The sequence below is a fragment of the Chiloscyllium plagiosum genome, unplaced genomic scaffold (assembly GCF_037043375.1).
Source record: "Chiloscyllium plagiosum isolate Xiang-an unplaced genomic scaffold, Cpla_swu_hap1 HiC_scaffold_9, whole genome shotgun sequence".
NCBI classification, from domain to species: Eukaryota; Metazoa; Chordata; class Chondrichthyes; order Orectolobiformes; family Hemiscylliidae; genus Chiloscyllium; species Chiloscyllium plagiosum.
The window spans coordinates 96,176,212-96,200,751 of NW_028270147.1; the positions used below are offsets into that span (position 1 = coordinate 96,176,212).

Consider the following 24,540-nt stretch of genomic DNA (forward strand, 5'->3'; position numbering starts at 1 on the left):
TCCGTCCATGCATCAATGAATTTAATACACGCCGTGACGTCGAACACTTCTTCCTCCGCCTCCGAGCTTACTTTCACAATCAGGACTCCCGCCCACCTTCTGAGGACCCCTTCGCCCACCTCCAACACACTGCATCCACCTGGACACCCTGCACTTACCTATTACCTGCCCTCGACCTCTTCATTTCCAACTGCTGCCGGGACATTAACTGCCTCAATCTGTCTACCCCCCTCCCCCACTCCAACCTCTCACCCTCACAACGTGCAGCCCTCCAATCCCTCTGCTCCAATCCCAACCTCACCATCAAGCCAGCAGATAAAGGCGGGGGGCGCAGTGGTAGTCTGGTGCACTGACCTCTACACTGCTGAAGCCAAACGCCAATTCGAGGACACCTCTTCCTACCGCCCCTCGACCATGACCCCAACCCCCATCACCAAACCATCATCTCCCAGACCATACAGAACCTCATCACCTCAGGAGATCTCCCACCCACAGCTTCCAACCTCATAGTCCGGGAACCCCGCACTGCCCGGTTCTACCTCCTTCCCAAGATCCACAAGCCTGCCCACCCTGGCTGACCCATTGTCTCAGCATGCTCCTGCCCCACTGAACTCCTCTCGACCTACCTCGACACTGTCCTATCCCCCCTAGTCCAGGAACTCCCCACATACGTTCGAGACATCACCCACGCCCTCCACCTCCTCCAAGACTTCCGTTTCCTCGGCCCCCAACGCCTCATCTTCACCATGAATATCCAATCCCTCTTCACCTCCATCTGCCATGACCAGGGCCTCCAAGCCCTCTGTTTTTTCCTCTCCCGACATCCCCAACAGTACCCTTTCACCGACACTCTCTCATTCGTTTGGCCGAACTGATCCTCACCCTTAACAATTTCTCCTTTGAATCCTCCCACTTCCTCCAGACCAAAGGGGTAGCCATGGACCCCAGCTATGCCTGTCTCTTTGTTGGCTACGTAGAACAGTCGATCATCTGTAATTACACTGGCACTACTCCCCACCTCTTCCTCCGTTACATTGATGACTGCATTGGCGCCACCTCGTGCTCCCGCGAGGAGGTTGAGCAATTCATCAACTGCACCAACACATTCCACCCTGACCTTAAATTTACCTGGACCATCTCTAACACCTCCCTCCCCTTCCTGGACCTCTCCATCTCCATTAATGATGACCGACTTGACACTGACATTTTTTTACAAACCCACCGACTCCCACAGCTACCTGGATTACACCTCTTCCCACTCTATCTCTTGCAAAAATGCCATGCCATATTCCCAATGCCTCCGCCGTATCTGCTCCCAGGAGGACCAGTTCCACCACAGAACACACCAGATGGCCTCCTTCTTTAGAGACCGCAATTTCCCTTCCCACGTGGTTAAAGATGCCCTCCAACGCATCTCGTCCACATCCCGCACCTCCACCCTCAGACTCCACCCCTCCAACCGTAACAAGGACAGAACGTCCTGGTGCTCACCTTCCACCCTACCAACCTTCGTATAAACCAAATCATCCGCCGACATTTCTGCCACCTCCAAAAAGACCCCACCACCAGGGATATATTTCCCTCCCCACCCCTTTCCGCCTTCCGCAAAGACCGTTCCCTCCGTGATTACCTGGTCAGGTCCACGGCCCCCTACAACCCACCCTCCCATCCTGGCACTTTCCCCTGCCACCGCAGGAACTGCAAAACCTGCACCCACACATCCTCCCTCACCTCCATCCAAGGCCCTAAAGGAGCCTTCCACATCCATCAAAGTTTTACTTGCACATCCACTAATATCATTTATTGTATTCGTTGCTCCCGATGCGGTCTCCTCTACATTGGGGAGACTGGGCGCCTCCTAGCAGAGCGCTTTAGGGAACATCTCCGGGACAGCCGCTCCAATCAACCACACTGCCCTGTGGCCCAACATTTCAACGCCAGGACATGGAGGTTCTGGGCCTCCTTCACCGCTGCTCCCTCACTACCAGACGCCTGGAGGAAGAACGCCTCATCTTCCGCCTCAGAACATTTCAACCCCAGGGCATCAATGTGGACTTCAACAGTTTCCTCATTTCCCCTTCCCACCTCACCCTAGTTCCAAACTTCCAGCTCAGCACTGTCCCCATGACTTGTCCTACTTGCCTATCTTCTTTTCCACCTATCCACTCCACCCTCCTCTGACCTATCACCTTCATCCCCTCCCCCACTCACCTATTGTACTCTATGCTACTTTCCCCCCACCCCCACCCTCCTCTAGCTTATCTCTCCATGCTTCAGGCTCACTGCCTTTATTCCTGATGAAGGGCTTTTGCCCGAAACGTCGATTTTACTGCTCCTTGGATGCTGCCTGAAGTGCTGTGCTCTTCCAGCACCACTAATCCAGAATCTGGTTTCCAGCATCTGCAGTCATTGTTTTTACCTGGTGTCCAGGGTGTACTAACTAGATGGATAGAGAACTGGCTGGGCAGCAGGAGACAGAGTAGTGGAAGGGAGCTTCCCAAAATGAAGATCTATGACCAGTGGTGTTTCACAGGGATCCGTGCTGGGAGCACTGTTGTTTGTGATATACGTAAATGATTTGGAGGAAGGTGTAGATTGCCTCAATGGCAAGTTTGTCGATGATACTAAGATTGGTGGAGTAGCAGATACTAAAGGGGACTGTCAGAGAATATAGCAGAATGTGGATAGATTGGAGAGTTGGGCAGAGAAATGGCAGATGGAGATCAATGCAGGCAAATGCGAGATGATGTGTTTTGGAAGACCAGATTCAAGAGCGAACTATATGGTAAATGGAAAAGCCCTGGGGAAAATTGATGTATGGAGAGATCTGGATATTCAGATCCATTGTACTCTGAAGGTGGCAACATGGGTTGATAGAGTGGTCAAGAAGGCATACGGCATGCTTTCCTTCATTGGACGGAGAAATTGAGTATGAGTTGGCAGGTCATGTTACCGTTGTATAGGACTTTGGTTCGGCCACGTTTGGAATACTGCGTACAATTCTGGTCGCCACATGACTAAAAGGATGTGATGCTTTGAAGAGGGTGCAGAGGAGGTTCACCAGGATGTTACTTGGTATGGAGGGCACTAGCTATGAGGAGAGGTTGAGTAGATTAGGATTATTTTCATTAGGAAGATGATGGTTGGGGGGGGGGCACCTGATTGAGATCGACAAAATCATGAGAGGTATAAACTGGGATAAAGCTTCTTGCTATCCACCCTGAGTGGGGGGCTCAATTGCTTGGAGTCACATGTTCAAGGTTAGAGGGGAAAAGTTGCAGGGACATGTGCATGGAAAGTTGTTTCCGCAAAGGGTGATGGACACCTGGAACGTGTTGCCAACGGAGGTGTAGAGGCAGGCATGGTAGTTATTTAAGATGTGTCTGGACAGATACATGAATGGGCAGGGAACAGAGGGGTACAAATCCTTGGAAAATAGGTGACAGGTTTAGATAGAGGATCTGGATCAGTGCAGGCTTGGAGGGCCGAAGGGCCTGTTTCTATTCTCTCATTTTCTTTCTTCACACTGTATTGCTTTTTAAAGAACTTAACTTGTTACTTGTTCTTTAAAAACAATTGGGATATGTTCAAGGTTTGTTGCTTTTTTTGAATTACTCTGAAGCTTGAGAGCCAACAATCTCCTCCTGGCAATATTTATGGTTACACCTCAGTCAGTCAATGTTGATTTGCCAACTAGTCAGTGTTGTATTCTTTTGTATAAGTTGTTGTAGTTGTTTGAATTTAAAAAAAATGTATTTTGTTGAAAATATTATATTTTGGATATTACAAAATATAATACAAAACAAAATAATTCAAAACAGTACAAAGGAACCCACTAATTACATGAATAAATAATAACTAAATAACAAATCATGACAATAATAATAATACGACTCAACGAAACAGAGTATTAGCCCTCGACTATCGAGAGCATAAATTGGTTCATGTTTATGTGTTTGTAATTCTTCCTCTTTGGATACCCGATTCATTAAACAGAATCATCATGGCTGTATAAAGGCCCTTATTAGTATGGCAGACAAAGTTATTTAAAATTTAGTATTCTTGTGTTTATCCTGGTGAGTGTAAAGATAAAAACCTTTGGTAACATGTTTGTCTCTTAAGCAATATTCAGATTTTCAGAATCTTGATTTAGGGATTCTTGAGCATGATTATGCATTTACATGCTATAGACAAATGGTTTATCAAAAAAGAATAAGAGATAGCAATCAGCACTTTCAATAATACAAACAAGGTGTAAAGTTTGACACATTTGTGCTATCAAATGATTTGTTTCCATTCTGTTTTTCTTGAATGCGGAGTTTTTAATGGTAAGATTACATGTTTGAGAGGAAGCTGTACCGTATGTGATTTCAGGCAAATGTTTTGTTTGGCACGCAAGTTACAATAACTGTATTTCAGTGACTTCACATACCACCACATATCTGCCTTTCAGTAAACACAGGCTCATCCAATACAGTATAACACCCCGTGGTGACCCTGTGTCTAGCTCTATTCCATCTGAGTTGATGTCTTTCTTAGAGTTTTCTCTTTATTTTTGCTTGAGGGTTTACAATATACTTATTGAAATGCAGCACCACATTTTAACACATGTTTCAGGAAATGATGAACTTTGAACAGGAGCAAGTACTTTTACTGAGGATGGTTCCAAGTAGTCTGTTGCATTGGCTCAAATATTTTGGCCAGAAGTAGTCTTGAAAGAAAGTGTTAACAGTACTCATTGGAGATGAACAGTGAAGCATTATGGATTTTTAATTTGGATTCAAGAGATTTGAGCTCTTTAATAGATTGCATCTTGTGTATAACTGTCTATTGTATGTGAAATACATTAAACCATTGTGAATGCAGCAGGCAGTGTTTGGGACAATAATATAACAGTACATTTCTGATCTTGGCAGAATGCTGCTTAGTATGAGAGACTGCATAGTAAATCAGTTTATTCTGCACAGTGAGGTGCTGGGGACAATACTAATGTTGTGTTGTGCATGCAGTAGTCAGTGTTAAAGTGGTTTAATGAGAATAGAGTTGATAAAATGTGGCACTGGAAAAAGCACCACAGGTCAGGCACCATCCGAAGCGCAGGAGAGTTGATGTTTTGGGCAGGACCATTCATCAGGATTGGGAAGGAGGAAGGAGGCTTCGAAATAAATGGCTGGGGTGGTAGGGCTGGGGGAAATGTAGATGGGATGGCGATAGGTGGATGCAGGTAAGAGGTGTTTGATAGTTCAGTGAGAACAGTGGAGTGGATGGATGGGAAGGAAGATGGACAGGTAAGTCAGGTCAAGAGAATGGCGTTGAGTCAGGAGGTTGGATCTGGATTGGGGTTGAGGATGGGGAGATTTAGAAACAGGTGAATTCAATGTTGAGGCCGTGTAGTTGAACAGGAGAGTCAACCTTTTGGGCAGGACCCTTCATCAGGACTGGGGAGGGGGAAGGGGGCTGAGAAATAGATAAGATGGTGAGGCTGGGGGAAAGCAAGGTGAGATAGCGATAAGTCAGAGGGCAGGAGAGGCAACGTTTTGGGCATGACCCTTCATCGTTGAACTCACCAATTTCCAAATCTCCCCACATCGTCCGAGATCCAACCTTCTGACTCGAGCACTGTGCTTTTGACCTGACTTGCCTGTCCAACTTCCTTCCCACTTATCCATTCCATCCTTTTCACTGACCTATCACAATCACCTCTTACCTGCAACCACCTATCACTGTCCCACCTACCATTCCCCCAGACCCTTTTTCCCCTCCCCCTTTTTATTTCTCAGCCCCCTTTCCCTTCTTCAGTCCTGATGAAGGATCTTGTACAAAACATTGATTCATGCTCCTTGGATGCTGCCTGACCTGTCGTACTTTTTCCAACGCCACATTTTATCCACTGACTCTCCAGCATCTGCAATCCTCACTATCTCCTCATAAGAATAGAGCCAACATCACAGTGGAGTGAAGATGGTATTGATTTGTATATTGTCCAATAGCATTGTGCAGTCCAGGTTGTTTGTTCAAAAAATGAGAGTGAAATGAAATTAGGTTATTTTGCTGTCAAGGCAGAAAGATAGAAATCAAACAGTAATTGCATTTATGTAAGCCATCTCAAAAGTACAGCTCTGCTTTCACTAGTACTGGCGCTAATGCTCCATGAATGGAAACCCATTTCTCCCACACCTGTCTTTGAGCCACTCCTTCATTTTTAATAAAAGCAAAATATAGCAGATGCTGGAAATTTGATACAAACACAGAAAATGCTGGAGAAACTCAGCAGGTCTGGCAGCTTCTATGGAGAGAAAAGGAATCATATTGGATTCAAAATGTCAACTTTGTGTTTTCCCCCTACAGATGTTGCCAGACCTGCTGCGATTCTTCAGCATTTTCTGCATTTATCTGTCATCTTATTTACTCTATACCAATTGGCAATACACCAATAATTCGGAGATTATTACCTTTAAAATTCTCATTTTCAGTTTTGTCCCTAGCTTCATAATGTCTCAACAAAACCTCTTTTCTAGTTTGACTGGTGTTGGTATCCAACTGGACCACAATAACAGGATCCTGTCCTCCAACTTTATCTTTCTTTCTAAATCAGTACAGATGTCCTGAACCTTGGCACTGGACAGGCAATATGGCCATCTGGATTCTCGCACTCACCAACTGAGACTGTATACATTCTGTTTTTTGGATAGTTGATTATTACAATGAAGTTAGAACCTATCATTAATTATGCCATAATAATTGAAAAGCTTTAAATTTTGTTTTGAAATTGCAATAGGTATAAAATGTTTCAAGTTGTTTGTTATTTCCTGTTTCATTTGAAACTGTGACTAGATTGCAGGCATTTCCACACTGGTTTAAAGAGCTGATTAAGTTGGTACTGTGTTAGAATGATTGTAAACAGCCACCTAATTCTGATGAATTTTGAAGATGCAATCTTTTTTTTAAAAAAAAAATTGCCAAATATTGCTTGTCGACTCAATCTGTATTATCCAATATTTCATTATTGGCTCATTCTTTATTATCTAATATTATACTGCTAGTTCGTTCTATAACGTTAGCTTATTTTGTAGTATCATACATGAACTTGCTGACTCATTCTATATTATCCTATGCTACATTGTTGTTTCCATTCTGTATTATCTACTATTACCACTGTTGGCTCACTATGTATTTTCCAATATTACACTACTGACTTATTTTGTACTACTCAATATTCCATTTCTGGCTCATTCTGTATTGATCAATACTAATTTTCTCGTTTATTTTGTGTTGCTGGCTTATTCTGTATTATTGAACATGAACTTCTTGGCTTATTCTCTACTTTCCAATAGTACATGACTAGCTAATTCTGTATTCTCTATTAGTACATTGCTAGCTCATTCTGTACTTTCCAACATTGTATTGTTGACTCATTCTGTATTATCCAGTATTGCTGTGCTAGCAATTCTGTATTATTAAACATTAACTTGTACCTAATTTATATGATCCGACATTGTTTTGCAGGCTCATTCTGTATTATCCAATAATATATTGCTGACTAAGAGACCTAAGAGGCAACGTTTTCACTCAGGGTGGTTCGTGTATGGAATGAGCTGCCAGAGGAAGTGGTGGAGGCTAGTACAATTGCAACATTTAAAAGACACCTGGATGAGTATGTGAATAGGAAGGGTTTGGAGGGATATGGGCTTAGTGCTGGTAAGTGGGACGAGATTAGGTTGGGATATTTTTTCGGCATGGACGAATTGGACCGAAGGGTCTGTCTCTGTGCTGTACATCTCTATGACTCTAATATGTTTCTGGCTCATTCTGTATTATCCAACATTAAATTGTTCATTTATTTTGTATTATTTAGCATAACATTGCTGGCTCATACTACATTATCCAAATTATTTTGCTGGCTTATTCTCATTTTCCAATATAATATTGCTGACTTATTCTATATTTTGCTTGGTTTTTCTACCATACTTTGTAGCACAAACATTTTGATTACCAGGCCTCCTCACTTTACGTTATGGTTATGTTTCTCAGAGCTGTGATTTTAAATGAAGTGACCTGAACAACAGCATGGATTCAGTTCCATTTGAATCAATGTTAAAGCCGGGGTTACTTTGCTGTGAGCATTTCCTGCCCATTGAAACCAATGCTTGAGTTGAAATACTGTACCCTTCATGCACAGCATTATGCATTTTTAGCTAAAATGATGCGCAAAAATGTCACTAATGTTAAACATGATGTGGAAAAGCTGGTGTTGGACTGGGCTGGTCAAAGTTAAAAATCACACAACAGCAGGTTATAGTCCAGCAAGTTTATTTGGAAACACGAGCTTTCGGAGCATTGCTCCTTCAGGTAGCTACCTGATGAAGGAGCAATGCTCCGAAAGTTAGTGTTTCCAAATAAACCTGTTGGACTCTAACCTGGTGTTGTGATTTTTAACAAATATTAAAGAAATAACATCATAATTGAAACAAAACGTTCTAACCTAAGTGGTGGCTCATTCTGTATTATCCAATACTATCAGAGCCCAACAGATCCTATAATAGCTGCAAATAACACACGAGACCCCTTTCAACAGTAAAAGTGACAAAGAAGTGTTAAGTGTGAAGAAAGTTGTACTTATTGAGTAAACTGTGCTGCTTTTATCTCATTTTCTGGGTGTGTTCTTTATTGCCTTGCTTCATACCCAATGTTCCTTAAAATGTGGGGCTGGGAAAACGAGGCTGCAGGTTTCCCAGTGATGGCTGCTGCACCCCTGCCCCTGGTCCACAATGGTCTAGGACCCCCAGGGGTCAGGTCCTTAAACTGTGAGATATTGTGTTATAGGTTGTCTTAACTCGCTAACCAGCTCACTCTATTCATTAATACCAGGTTCCTGTTCATTCATTCATAATCCTTTACTTACCTGTTATTTACTAAAACCGTGATTCTGCAGTATATTTTACTCTTGCAAGATAGACTGAAATTAAAGCAATACTTCCAAACCCATTACTGCTCCTTCACAACTTCAACCCTTTTCAGACTTATCTACATAAAAAGCTATGTCTGAATGAATATCAAAGACCACTAACCAAGTCAGAACAATACCAACCCTGCCATCCTGTCTCCATGACCTATCTAAAACTATGGAAAGATTATAACATTAATCAGCCGTCTCTCGGACATGAATAGATTACAGAACACCAAACATTTTCCCGAGTTAGTATGTACTTGTTAAATATCTTTTAACTGGGCCGTTATCCCTTTAAGAAACTAATTGCCAAAACAGTACTTATGTAATAGCGAGTTTTGAGAAGATTTGTATCTCCGGTTGAGGTTCTGGATATAAGTTTCCTTGCTGAGCTGGAAGGTTCGTTTCCAGACGTTTCGTCATCATACGAATTAACCTCTTCAGTGAGCCTCTGAATGAAGCACAGGTGGTGTAGCCCACATTCTATATATGTTTGGTTTTCCTTGAGTTGGTGATGTCATTTCCTGTGGTGATATCATTTCCCATTCTTTTTCTCAGGGAGTGGTAAATGGGATCCAAGTCAATTTGTTCATTGATAGTTTTGGTTGGAATGCCATGCTTCTAGGAATTCTCATGCATGTCTCTGTTTGGCTTGTCCAAGGATGGATGTGTTATGCCTTACCACCAACTTCACCTTCAACAACAAAACCTACACACAATCAAACAGAACACCCGTGGGATCTCCGATATCAGGGTTCTTAGCAGAGGCAGTAATGCAGAGACTTGACAAACAACTCTGCCAACCATCCAATCCAAACTTTGGGTCTGCTACGTGGATGACACCTTTGTCATCACTAAACAAAACAAATTTGAGGAAACCTTCAAGAGCATCAATCATACCCTTACTGGCATAAAATTCACTAAAGAGGAGGAAAGCAACAACAAACTGCCATTCCTCGATGTCGCAGTAGCCAATGGGGAACTTCAAACCAGTGTCTACAGGAAAACGACACATACGGACCAAATATTGAACTACAGAAGCAATCATCCCAACATCCACCGATTAAGCTGTTTTATAACATTATTTCAATGAGGCGACACAGAAGAACTATGCAGAGCAGAGGAAAATCACCTATACAATGTATTCAAAAAGAACGGGTAGCCAATGAACACAGTCTGCCAATTTCTGAGGAACAAACCAAAACAAGCAGACAAAAAATGTTCAGAAACTCTAGTCACTCTCCCCTACATCAAAGACGTCTCTGAAATGACTGCCTGACTACTCAGACCCATTGGCATCGTGGTAGCCCACCAGCACATTAAAACAGCAGCTAATGAACTTGAACGACCCTGTACAGACAATAAGCAAAACTAATATCATCTACAAAATACCTTGCAAGGATTGTAACAAACACTACATTGGAGAGATAGGCAGAAAACTAGTCACCAGGATACATGAATATCAACTAGCCACAAAAAGACATGAGCTGAAAATGTGTTGCTGGAAAAGCGCAGCAGGTCAGGCAGCATCCAAGGAGCAGGAGAATCAACATTTCGGGCATGAGCCTTGGATGCTCCTGCTCCTTGGATGCTGCCTGACCTGCTGCGCTTTTCCAGCAACACATTTTCAGCTCTGATCTCCAGCATCTGCAGTCCTCACTTTCTCCTACAAAAAGGCATGACCCAATCTCACTGATGAGGACGGACACCACTTTGACTGGGACAACACATCCATCCTAGAACAAGCCAAACAGAGACACTCAGGAGAATTCCTACAAGCATGGTATTCCAACTGAAACTTTAAACACATTGACTTGGATCCCATTTCCCACCCCATGAGAAAAAGAACAGGAAATGACATCTCCAACCCAAGGAAACCCAAACATTTAAATAGAAAGCAGGCTACACCACCAGTACTTCATTTGGAGGCTCTGAAGATGTTACTTAGTATGGTGATGAAACGTCTGGAAACGAACCTTCCAGTTTAGCGAGCAAACCTAGATCCAGTACTTATGTGAATTTGCATGAATGAATAAAACTCTCACTGGTAAATACTAAACAAATCTCTCAATCCAGCTGTGGTAATCAGTTTAATAACCTCTATTCTTTTAGTAAACACAGGTACAATTTCTAATGAATTTAGAGTGTTTGGGTTAGTTTTTTTTATGATGTGGAGGTGCCAGTGTAGGACTGGGGTAGACAAAGTTTAAAAATCACACAACACCAGGATATAGTCCAACAGGATTATTTGGAAGTACTAGCTTTCAGAGTGCTGCTTCTTCGTCAGGTAGCTACCTACCTGATGAATGAGCAGTGCTCTGAAAGCTAGTACTTCCAAATAAACCTGTTGGACTTTGTCCCGGTGTTGTGTGATTTTTAACTTAGTGAATGTTAGCAAAAAATGCTAACCTAAAAGACAAAAGGATGAATATCTCTTAATAATGCAAGCAGACTGAACAGACAGTCTTAACCCTATATGTAGCTTTGCTCGCTGAGCTGGAAGGTTCGTTTTCAGATATTTCGTCAACATACTAGGTAAAATAATCAGTGAGCCATTGGATAAAGCTCTGGTGGCATGGCCCACTTTCTATTTGTGTTTAGGTTTCCTTGGGTGGGTGATGTCATTTCCTGTGGTGATGTTATTTCCTGTTCTTTTTCTCAGGAGGTGGTAAATGGGATCCAAGTCGATGTGTTTGTTGATACAGGTCCGGTTAGAATGCCATGCTTGTAGGAATTCTCGTGCATATCTCTATTTGGCTTGTCCTGGGATGGATATGTTGTCACAGCTGAAGTGGTGTCCTTCCACATCTGTATGTAAAGGATACTAGTGAGAGTGGGTTATGTCTTTTTGTGGCTAATCGGTGTTCATGTATCCTGGTGGCTAGTTTTCTGCCAGTTTGTCCAGCATGGTGTTTGTTACACACCGGGAAGTCTCATCACCAGCCAATCTGCTCTATTATTTTTGGTTTCTATTGTGTATTTTTACTCTTCATGCATAGAAATGGGCATTTACCAACTTCATAAAAAGTTTTCAGCGTGAATTAAAATCTGCAGTTGAATATAACCTATCCATAGAGACAAGTATTGTAAATTATGAATGTTAAGAAATGCATCTGCTGTCAGCAGGTATCCAAATCTTTATAGGAGGTCATACAATTATTATCACAGAAAATATGACAGTCATGGATATGTTCTCCAAAGGCCAGTTGGCTGGACAGCAGGTTTGCAATGCAGAGTAATGCCAACAGAGTAGGTTGAATTCCTGCACTGGCTGAGGTTACCATGAACGACTCTCCTTCTCAACTTCAGCTTAAACCACCGCTGGTCATCTCTCTCAAATGATATTGTAGTCCTTTGGTCTATTGGGCTATGGTGACTTTACCTTTACTTGTCCAAAATATCGGTACAAATTTCCATTTATTATCAACTTTTTAAAAGTTATCGTAAAACAGTGGCTATGAAATCATATACCTTCAGCAACAGATGGATGTTTATAAATTTTTATGCTATCCAGCTGTCTTAAATGATTACGTTTGGGATTGGTTCATATCTAGCTATCTTGAGACAGTAGTGTGAAATAGTGATGGTAAATATCGAGATTAGGTTTAGCATATGTAACATAAACAGTAATTGTGATAGTATTTGAATTGTCTGCCTAATGCAAACACAGCTTCTGTTTACATGATTTGCCAGTCTTCTATTTGCACCAATGACTGATTCGTAAATTGCCTGTTTAATCCAACTGCTGAATCTGTACTGTTGACTTTTTGGGAATTTTTTTTTAAAGTATTGGTAGCCTATTGCAGTATGAATCCGTAAAAGTGATGGTTTGTGTTCTGATACTGTGATCTGATACTAAGACTGTCAAAAAATATTCACTGTATTTAGGTAAGTATTCCAAATTAACAGTTTCTTTTCTTTCTAGATTGCTGTTGAGAATCTACAAAGGTTTAGAGCAATAAATTTATAATGGCCACGTGTTTGAGACTTCCTGGTGGTCTGTTAGGTGAAGCATTAGTTGGATGGTAGACCTCTGGGCAGTTGGCTTAACAAAATCATAAACTTGTTTTTAAAGAACGTTAGTTACCAGAAATCTGTCTTTCTGGTCTCATGCTAAGCCACTTAGAACGAACGGTCACAGAATTGAATACTTTTCTATCCCGAATTCATTAATCTTAACTGAGATGCCATAGTTAACTTCTATGAGCTGGCAACGAAAACTAAGGATGGCTGAGATTTCCTGTAGGCGAAAGTGAGGACTGCAGATGTTGGAGATTAGACTTGAGATTGTGGTGCTGGAGAAACAGCAGGTCAGGCAGCATCTGAGGAGCAGGAGAATCGATGTTTTGGGCAAAAGCCCATGATCAAATTTTCTGTATTGACCCCTTTCAGTGATCAACAAAGAATTGCCATTGAGTACTGCATCTGTTGTCTGCCTGAGCCATGGAGTTGTATCTAAGTTAAATCTGTTTCCTGGTGATGGTGAAAAAAACCTTACCCTTTAATTTCTAAAAGTATCTACTTAGCGCTGTTACATATCTTTTAAAGTATGTACTGAATGTGTAGTGATTTAGTATATTTGACTGGGAAATGTAGGTTTGACTTTGTGCCTGCAACTGTTTTTCACAAAGTGATATTGTACTTTTGTCTTCTGCTTTTGTAGAAGGAAGGAAAGGGAGCACCCCACACCAGGGAGGGAATCTCATAGAGAGGTACACTTGGGAAGATAATTATCAAGATAATTCTTGCCTATCTTCTAGTGGCAAGCTTGGAGTGTCCTTGGGATTTACTTGATGTTAACCTTGATGCCCAAGTGCACTCTCAGTCATTACATGGGTAACATAGAAGATAGGAGCAAGAGGACGCCATTTGGCCCATCACGCCTGCTCCACCATTCATCATGATCATGGCTGATCCTCCAACTCAATAGCCTGAACCTGCTTTCTCTCCATAACCTACTCACCCTAAGTGCTATATTTCGCTGTCTATTGAATACATTCAATGTTTTGGCATCAACTACTTCCTGTGGTAATGAATTTCACAAGCTCACCACTCTTTGGTGAAGAATGTCTTCTCATTTCCGTCCTAAATGGTCTACCCTGAATCCTCAGACTGGGACTCCTGGTTCTGGACACACCCACCATCAGGAACATTCTCTCTGCATCTACCTGAACTAGTCCTGTTAGAATTTTATAAGTCTCTATGAGATTACCCCTCATTCATCTTAACTCCAGCAAAAACAATCCTAACCTAGTCAATCTCTCCTCCTGTGTCAGTGCTGCCATTCCTGGAATCAGCCTGGTAACCCTTCACTGCACTCCCTCGAGAGCAAGAACATCCTTCCTCAGAAAAGGAGACCAAAACTGCACACAATATTCGAAGTGTGGCCTCACCAAGGCCTTGTATAACTGTAACAACACATCCCACCTTACATTCTTAGTTAGAAAAATATGACTCTTACTGCTGATTGTGGGATGTTTTAAAGATATTCTGTAAAACGTATTTCTGTTGCGTTATAGAAAAACTTTGAACTTTGGGGTGCTGACTGTTGGTGGTACACATTGCACTTTCCAGTACATAATTTAGGATATACTTAGTCCTCATAATCTGCTAAATTGCTGCCCATAGATATGCATACTCATTAGCTCAGTCTCAGGCTCCATTTTTTTCACTGACTTGCCCAGTCTGGTCTTGTCGACCATTGCAGTACATTGAAGAGTTACACGGTATCCTTTTTTTTGGTTATCTGCAGGGAATCTGTGTCCCTATCCCCTTTGGATAACAAGGATTTGGTGCAGTTAAATCACCTCTTTGTTTCTGCCCCTTTTTTTGGTATTAATTATGCTTTGTCAGGGATTTGAAGAAACTGAATCAACCATTAGTAAAATAATAACTTTACAAACCTAATAATCTTGTGCTTGGAATTAATTTGTCCTCATTTATACTGATCTGAGGTCAGAGCTCATCAAAAGGGGGGTCATGACTTCTGAGCTCTGACCAAGTAATAATACCTCCACGGCTGTCTTTTCACTCCAGCAGTTCTCCATTTTCAAGACTTGAATTGGGGTCACAGAGGGAGAAAGTCTAGGAAGCACTGACCTATAGCTAATGTTGCATTACTTCTTTTCCCCTCCCCCTCCAAGTGTGTTCTGCAGCAAATATATTTTTTCTATATTATTATGTGCTTTGTGACTGAATTCATTTGTTTGGGACAAGCATAAAACTGTTAAATTTCCTGAAGTAAAAGACGGTGAACTACGTAGCAAATATACAACAGAATGTTGCTGCTCAGATTGACTGTGAACAATAACATGAATATTTTAGACTATTTTAGTTATTAGAAATTTGGGGAATTATTTCAAAGTTTTGCGTTTGAGGTTTTAATTGTGATTATTCAGCTTTTGTTAGATTATTAAGATTTGAAGAATCAAGAACAGTGCTGCCATTTTCTGAATTTTTTCAAAAGCAGGCTGGCCTGATTCACCAAAATATGAGATTATATATTCTTCCATACGTTCTTTAATGCTACCCATATTTAAAATTTTGCTTTGATATTACATGCTCAAAATAACAACATTTTCACTTTGAAAGGTTGAAAAATGCAATTAAGTAAAATAATTATGTGTTGAGTGCATTAGTGCCAATTCCTAAGGGGTTAATTGCACCCTCTTTTCAGAATCTTGACTTAATAAGCACCAAATGGGTGTCTGGATGATCCAATTGAGTTTTATCCTTGTGGCATTATTAGAGGAGAAGCTGTGAGCTCCACATTTTCATCAGTTTTGCTGTGTTTCCATCTTGAAGACTTCGTTTTATGGTTTGAATGGCTTGATTTTACAGTCATTGATGAATGAACAGTGCTAGCCATTCATTACAGTTATACATAATTTTCTATAGATTTTACATTATTATAGAGAAATACTGAAACAAAACTGCAGGAAGACAGTGGTGAACTTGAAGAAGAAGGATGTACTTTGCAAATGAATGACGTGAGAGATTACATTTTGTAGGAAAAGTAAAAGAGGTGAATTATTATTTAGAAAAATAAGAATCTGGGAAAGAGGTGTAAAAATGGTAATGCATAGCTTAACAAAAATAGGTTTTATTTCAAGAGGAATAAAATTGAAAAGCAGAGAAGTTATGTGATACTTGTATCTAATCTTGGTTAGCCCATTCTTGAAATAGTATGTGCAGTTTTCTTACCACATGCGAAAGAGGATATAGAGGAGCAAACAAGATTTATAGAGATAGAAAGTAACTAACGATCAGAAAAGATGAAAAGTTTGCCTCTGCTTAGTCTGGAAGACAGAAATTAGAAGGGCAGAAGGAGAGACAGCCTGTTTCCACACAGTTTACTGTTAAAATTGTTTTTAAAATTGTTTTTTATAGACTAGATGGAGGCAATATGTCCATTTGAGCAGAAGAGGAAAGCAAGAAACCATCAATTAAAGACTACTACCAAGAAATTTAACAGGGGATTCAGAAGAAACTTGTTTAACAGAGTGCAATGAGAATGTGGAACTTAAACTATGTAGAGAATAGTTAGGGCAAATAGTATAGATCAGGCTTGACCAGCTTTTTCATGTGACGGGCCTCATTTCAATTTGTTTCTCCCTCGGGATGAAGGACAAGTTTCTGAAAGATAAGGTTGGCGCACACAACTCATATCTCTCACTACCTTTCTGCCATTTGTATGCACATGGCTTTTCTCTCCCTCCCTCCTTCCCTCCTACCCAGTAGCCCCTCTTCTCTCTTTCTTGCACCCCCTCTTGATCTCTCCCTCTCACACACATTCCCTGCCTCATTCTCCCTCACTCTATCATTTCTTCACCCTTACTCCCTCACTCTCTCTCAACCCCTAACATATGCACTCCCTCATACTCTCAGCTCCCAACCCCACAGTCGAGGCTCCCTGCTCTGCCATATTCATTGCAGTCCTTCATAGGAATGGCAAGTGCACAGGAATGAAAGTGCCTTCATTCACTCCCCAACATACAGCCGCCTCTGCATTCACTTCCTGACTGCTGCCTCTTTCCCATGTACTAGTTCTCTAGCTTAAGGCCTTTATTCCCTCTGCCCACCACATGGCAGACATTCCATCCTCTCATCCCCTAATCTGCAATAGATTTGTCAGTTTCCTCTGTCATAAAACTGGTCCATTTTTTTCTAAAGCTGTTCCTATTCTTAAGGATACTGTGTCCTTGATTTCTTTCTGAAGGGTCATAAAACTCTCCTGGTTCCAATTAGATTGGTTTGGTACAGAGATTAAGGGGTGTTGAGAGGCCTTTTTGTTTTTATGTAAACCGATGAGACTTCTGGCCAAAGTGGTCATGTTTTAGAAGTGACCTGTATAGTGGAAGAGGCGCGGCCAGCTCTCTAGCTGAGCAGTTCAGTCCAGAACTAGTTGGGAGTTTAACAGTAAACTGTGTGGAAACAGGCTGTCTCTCCTTCTGCCCTTCTAATTTCAACCTGTGAGCATTTGTTCCATTTTTTACTGGATTTTAAAGGGAGTTTGCTTATTGGGACTGTTGTGTATATTCGGAACAGCATAATTAGGTCTAGTTTGGATCGACTGAGTTCTGTAGGGGTTCTTTATTCTGTTCTTTGTGTTTTATCGTATAATTTTGTGAATAAATTTTTGTCTTTTAAAACCTGGTAATTAACTTTGCTAACTTACTCCAGGTAATTTTCACTGTACACTTACCGAAACAAATTGCAAAGTTATGGTCTGGGCTGCCTGCTTAAGAATGTTTTGAGTGGTCTGGCTTAGTCCATATCGCCTTGGTGTGCAACCTTAGGCTGAACAGAACTACCCAGCATATGCATCGATCAAATGTCACTTCAAGGTCATTGCTGTTCCTCATTTGCAGTGAATAGGTTCCTACTAAGCTCATCAGCAGCAAACATGGGAAGAAGCATCTGACTGGAGAAGTATGTCATGAAAACATTTTCTAGTTCTTACTGTACTATATTTGGAATCCTGGTGGTTGGACAGCCAGGATCCTTTGGTAGGCCTCCTATTGGGGCCTGGTGTACATGCATTTATAAGCCTGGTACAGGTGCATTTAATGGAAAGATAGACAAGCATGTAAAGGAGAAGGTGGTAGAGGGACAATACTGATGGATTTAGCAGAGGAAAGGTGAGATGAAGGTCAACTGGAACATAAACATAGGCCATTCACCCAACCAGTTGATTTCTGTTTCTGCAATGTACGCTCTGTGCTATGTTAAACAAAACACTCTTTTCAGAGATTCAGGATCTGGGTGAATGTGGTAAGCAACCACATTCTCGCATCAGTTACCTGTAGATTGAAAAATTCTTCCAAGCACATCAGCGTTTAAACAGGATATCTGAGGTAGAGCAGTTAATTGAAAGCAAAATCGTGTACTGACAGTGAAAGACTGAATTTCAAAGGCAGAACTACAAGAGAGAATTGAGACTAAGATGAAGAAAAAAGTAACATTTCACTTACAATTCTTTGGTCGTTTGGTAGCACAGAACTTGAGTATTGCTAGAAAGTTACACATTTTGTTGAAACTTTTTATCTCTTGCTCCGGAGATTCCAATGTAAAGGAGAACAACGTGTTTGCAATGTTTCAGAGGAGAGTGCTGATTGGTTGGCAAGTGGATGCTGGTTGAGGTGTTGCCATGGAAATTGCACCAGTTAGATAACAGCCATCTACACTAGGTTTGATAGGTTGAACAGTCTTTTCTAATTTCACAGTTTATGTGCTGTTGCCACTAACGGTTGTTTCATGCTGTTAAATAAAATGAATCATATTCCTATTACAGGAAAATGCAGGGCAAGTTGCAAATGTCAGAATACTTCTACTTGCATTCAAATTATACACATAAGGAATTTGCTCTCTAAAGGATAACACTAAGATGTTTTTGAAGGCAGGTAAATACCAAGCTGTTGTTCAATATATAGCCATGAATCCTTAGAGACTTTGTTGTAAAGGCAGATTCTGGTTGGAAAAGTCAGATGCAGAAGGTAATTCTAAGTACGAGCTATTTACTTTGCCATAATTTTACACTCTAAAGGATATCATGACTTTTTCAACCAGAATCTGCCTTTACAAAATTTATTGTAAAGGTCCATGACTATACATTAACCTATACATTGGTATACAGCTGCCTTTAAATACAGTTCAATGATAACCTTTAGAAGTGCAATGAATTGTGAACACATTGCAGTAAGAAATTGTAAAAGATACTTCATTTTAAGCAGGATAGTGGAAATATCCTTTAGCCATAAAGCATTTTAACACCCGCTGGAATTGATCAAGTATGCATCAAAACCTTTAAGTTAACAAGAAATGAGGCATGAGCTATTTGAATTCAGGTAAGGAGAAAGGGGATTCTGAATTTGTACACGTGCATTGTAAAAGTGAAATTGATTTAGAAAGGCTTTTCAACAACAGTGTGGAGGTTCTTTTGTAGGTGGTGCAAAATGTAGATGAGTGCAGAATTATGGCAAAGTAAATAACTCTTAATCAAAGTGTCTCATCTACCCTGTCAAACCCAAATGTATTATGATGTGTACTTGTCGGCAGTAGGTAGATTATTATTTACCATCTGTTTCTTCTGCGATCTGGCTCCATCCTTGATTGTAGTGGGGCTGGGAACATATGCACATATGAATTTTGCCGCATGACTGCTTTAAAGATGTCTTTTAAAGTACATGCTCGGTGCAGAAATATGAGCACCGCTGATTTTTAACATGTTTTCTCAGTTGTATTTTAGAACTACAATTATTTGCCTGATCTTAGAGAAAATATTACTGCGTTTTTGCGTTTATAATTCTGAAACTAAGTCTTGTGATGCTTGTTTGGGAGTATATTAGCTTTTCTTTGGCAATTAAGATAAAACAAAACTGTCACTTTCATGTCCTGAAGTGCTTTTTCACTCCAGATTAGGTTTGCTGTAAATCCTCTTAACTTGGTTTTACTTGCACATAGCCTCATTCTCCCTCCTGCAGGCAGCGATGGCCACTGATACTGGCAACACTTTCAATGCATCCATTCCCATGTAAACACAGGTGATGAATGGCAGCAGACCATTTGATCATGGAGAGTGTTACACTCCTGCCTTATCTATCCTCTCCTGATGGCATATTTGCACGTTCCAGAAGGATCCACAGGATAGCAGTCATGGGAAGTTGATTTTTGATCTTCACTGACACCAATCTTAGCGGTTCACTGAGATCAGATAATTTGGCACAGACTTGCAGTTTTACCTGGGAACTTCGGAATTGTGAGCAACAGTAATAAAAATTAGACTGTGCAGAGTGACTAAACTGGCTTATGGAATGTGTATTGAAAGAGGGAGGTTGTGGAAGCAAATTGTTATTTATCAAGAAGCTAAAGAGTAGGAAAACTGTAATAGGGAATACTGTATATTGTAAGTTATTTAGCGATGTCAGAATTTAATGATTTCTGTTTCAAATGATAACCAGTACTTAATTCTGAAATATTCTCTATTACAGGCTTTCAAAGAAATGCTGTATACAGCCCAAGACCAAGCACCATCTTTAGAAGGTAACGTGGTTTCATGTTGTCCTCTTATTGCAGCTACTGACAACATACAAAATCTGATCCATCTAAATAGCAGCATATGGAGTAGTTCACGGGCATACCAGTGGCATCGCACATCAAAATAAGAGTGAAAATAAACTAGAGAGAATTTTTTTTTGGAAGGGGAAGCCGAGTGCCTTAACATTTTCTCATTTACTTATGGGCTGTGGGTGGTCCTGGCTGGGCCAGCGTTTATTGCTCACCCCTATTTGAGAAGTTGACGGTGAGCTGTCTTTTTGAGTCAACATTTATCTTAAAGCAAAACTTGGCTGATCCTTTACAATTCAAAGTTGTTTATTTTTCAGTGAAAAAATAATTCTGACTAATATTTCTATACTGCTACCATTATGGCATAATTAGTCCACACAGTATGAAGGAATTGAATTGAATGCGTATATCTGAAGTGAATAAAAATTGGCTAAAGCAAAGAATCATGAATCACTGTGCTAGTAGTGGGGCATAGGAGTGATCAATAATGAGGCAAGTGCTGCTTATAGTGTATGAATATGGAGGCACTAACCAGGCTGTCATAAGTTCAAGGTGATACCATATTGCAGTTTTAAGCTGAGGTTTTTAGAGCATGGCCAGTTTTGGAGAAGCAAGAAGAAGGGGTTCAGGTAAAAAAAAGATGAAAAGCAAATGCAGAAAAATCTTGAGAAATTGAGAATTGACTGATTCGTAATTAATGGAAATGACAATTAATGACACTAACATGGGACCAGCAGTGAAAATACTGGGTTTTTAGTTAGGATTCAGTGGCAGAGGACGGCTGTTTCAGATGGTTGGAGATTAAAAAAAAAGTTTATCCTGTTCTGACCAACACTACTAAAATTGACTATCCAGTCTTTATTGTTGGGACCCTGTTCTTTACAAATGGGCTGTGCATTTCCTATTTTACAGCAGTGACTATAGTTGACAAGTATTTGATGGATTGTGATGTGTCTTGGCTGCTGAGGTCATGATGTGCAATATAAATGCAAGTTTTCTCTCTGTCTGACACTTAAAGTTTTGTAGCTAGCATGCAGAGGTTAAGGTATAAAGTTATTTAACTCTTCTAAACTAAAGCTGAATTTATAGTAATAAATAAACAAAGTTAGTATCTCCAAATGTTGCTGTTTTTACAGCGACCCAGTGACAAAATTATGGAACAACTGTCCTTGTTTGTTGCCTGCTGTGCTGCACCTAGTTTTGGTGGTTCCATTCAAACTCAGTTATCCTTGAACAAAGCTTCAAACTTCTGATTCTATCAAGACATACCTACCTTCATCCATTAAATTGCTCATCTGGGCTGCCTCATTTGATATGTTGTTGAAATGCTTATTCATGCATTTATTTCCTTGGTATGGACTATTCTAGCCTCATTCTTCACTGTCCATTAACTTGTACTAATCCAAAACTTTGCCCAGATTCTAACTTGCATTAAGTCCCATTCACCAATCATATCAGTCATTGATGACTTACAGTGGCTTTAGTCCAGCAAATTTTAAAATTCTCATTCCTGTGTTCAGATCTGACCTTGTTCCCTCCTATCTCTGTAATGCACTTCGGCCCTTCAAATCTTCAGAACCTTACCTTTCTCTCAATCTAGCCTGTTGGACATTCCTCGCTTATTTTGCTCCAATATTGGGACCATTATTCAGTTTTCTTCAGTCCCTTCATTCTTAAATCCCTCCAAAATCTCTTTGCCTCTCAACCTCTCTTTTCTTTATTAAGATTCTACTTAAAAGCTACCTGTGAACAAACTATTGGTCACCAGATTTAATATCACCTTCTTTGATTCTAGTATTAATTTTATGTCCGACTGTGGACTCTCAAAGTGCATTGGGATATTTGCTCATTTGAAGGTGATGTTTAAAAACTAATTGTGGTATGTTCTATGTTTCCAGTATTTTATAAGCAGGTCACTGCTTTGTATTAATTTTTCTGTTTGGGATTTGGGATTCTGGACAAGTTGGATATTTTTGTCAGTGTTCATAGAGTCATAGAGATGTACAGCATGGAAACAGATCCTTCGGTCCAACCCGTCCATGCCGACCAGATATCCCAACCCAAACTAGTCCCACCTGCCAGCACACGGCCCATATCCCTCCAAACCCTTCCTATTCATATACCCATCCAAATGCCTCTTAAATGTTGCAATTGTACCAGCCTCCACCACATCCTCTGACAGCTCATTCCATACACCTACCACCCTCTGCGTGAAAACGTTGCCTCTTAGGTCTCTCTTATATCTTTCCCCTCTCACCCTAAACCTATGCCCTCTGGTTCTGGACTCCCCGACCCCAGGGCAAAGACTTTATCTATTTATCCTATCCATGCCCCTTATAATTTAGTAAACCTCTATAAGGTCACCCCTCAGCCTCCGACGCTCCAGGGAAAACAGCCCCAACTTGTTCAGCCTCTCCCTGGAGCTCAGACCGTCCAACCCTGGCAAAAGCCTTGTAAATCTTTTCTGAACCCTTTCAAGTTTCATAACATCTTTCCGATAGGAAGGAGACCAGAATTGCACGCAGTATTCCAACAGTGGCCTAACCAAAGTCCTATACAGCCGCAACATGACCTCCCAACTCCTGTACTCAATACTCTGACCAATAAAGGAAAGCATACCAGACGTCTTCTTCACTATCCTATCTACCTGCGACTCCACTTTCAAGGAGCTATGAACCTGCACTCCAAGGTCTCTTTGTTCAGAAACACTCCCTAGGATCTTACCATTAAGTGTATAAGTCCTGCTAAGGTTTGCTTTCCCAAAATGCAACATCTCGCATTTATCTGAATTTATCTCCATCTGCCACTTCTCAGCCCATTGGCCCATCTGGTCCAGATCCTGTTGTAATCTGAAGTAACCCTCTTCGTTGTCCACTACACCTCCAATTTTGGTGTCATCTGCAAACTTACTAACTGTACCTCTTATGCTCGCATCCAAATCATTTATGTAAATGACAAAATGTAGAGGACCCAGCACTGATCCTTGTGGCACTCCACTGGTCACAGGCCTCCAGTCTGAAAAACAACCCTCCACCACCATCCTCTGTCCTCTACCTTTAGCCAGTTCTGTATCCAAATGGTTAGTTCTCCCTGTATTCCATGAGATCTAACCCTGCTAATCAGTCTCCCATGGGGGAACCTTGTTGAACGCTTTCTGAAGTCCATATAGATCACATCTACTGCTCTGCCTTCATCAATCTTCTTTGTTACTTCTTCAAAAATCTCAATCAAGTTTGTGAGACATGATTTTCCACCCACAAAGCCATGTTGACTATCCCGAATCAGTCCTTGCCTTTCCAAATACGTGTACATCCTGTCCCTCAGGATTCCTCCAGCAACTTGCCCACCACTGAGATCAGGCTCACCGGTCTATAGTTCCCTGGCTTGTCTTTACCACCCTTCCTAAACAGTGACACCACGTTTGCCAACCTCCAGTCTTCCGGCACCTCACCTGTGACTATCGATGATACAAATATCTCAGCAAGCGGCCCAGCAATCACTTCTCTAGCTTCCCACAGAGTTCTCGGGTACACCTGATCAAGTCCTGGGGATTTATCCACCTTTAACCATTTCAAGACATCCAGCACTTCCTCCTCAGTAATATGGACAGTTTACAAGATGTCGCCATCTATTTCCCTACAGTCTATATTTTCCATATCCTTTTGCCACCAGTAAATATTGATGCAAAATGTTCATTTAGTATCTCCCCTTTTTCTGGCTCCACACAAAGGCCGCCTTGCTGATCTTTGAGGGGCCCTATTCTCTCCCTAGTTACCCTTTTTTTCCTTAATATATTTGTAAAACCCCTTTGGATTCCCCTTAATTCTATTTGCCAAAGCAATCTCTTGTCCCCGTTTTGCCATCCTGATTTCCCTCTTAAGTATACTTTACTTTCTTTATACTCTTCTAAGGATTCACTTGATCTATCCTGTCTATACCTGACATGTGCTTCCTTCTTTTTCTTAACCAAACCCTCAATTTCTTTAGTCATCCAGCATTCCCTATACCTACCAGCCTTCCTTTCACCC

General features: G+C 41.0%; 1 protein-coding gene across 2 annotated transcripts in view; it reads left to right on the plus strand.

The window, feature by feature from the left end:
• The window catches only part of LOC122554626 (solute carrier family 53 member 1-like), a 332,318-nt gene that overhangs the window by 29,793 nt on the left and 277,985 nt on the right, over positions 1-24,540 (plus strand). For both annotated transcript variants that reach the window (XM_087990928.1, XM_043699948.2), the window contains exon 2: positions 20,437-20,488. In XM_087990928.1, the coding sequence (XP_087847054.1) occupies positions 20,437-20,488 (52 nt within the window). The remainder of the gene's footprint in view (positions 1-20,436; positions 20,489-24,540) is intronic.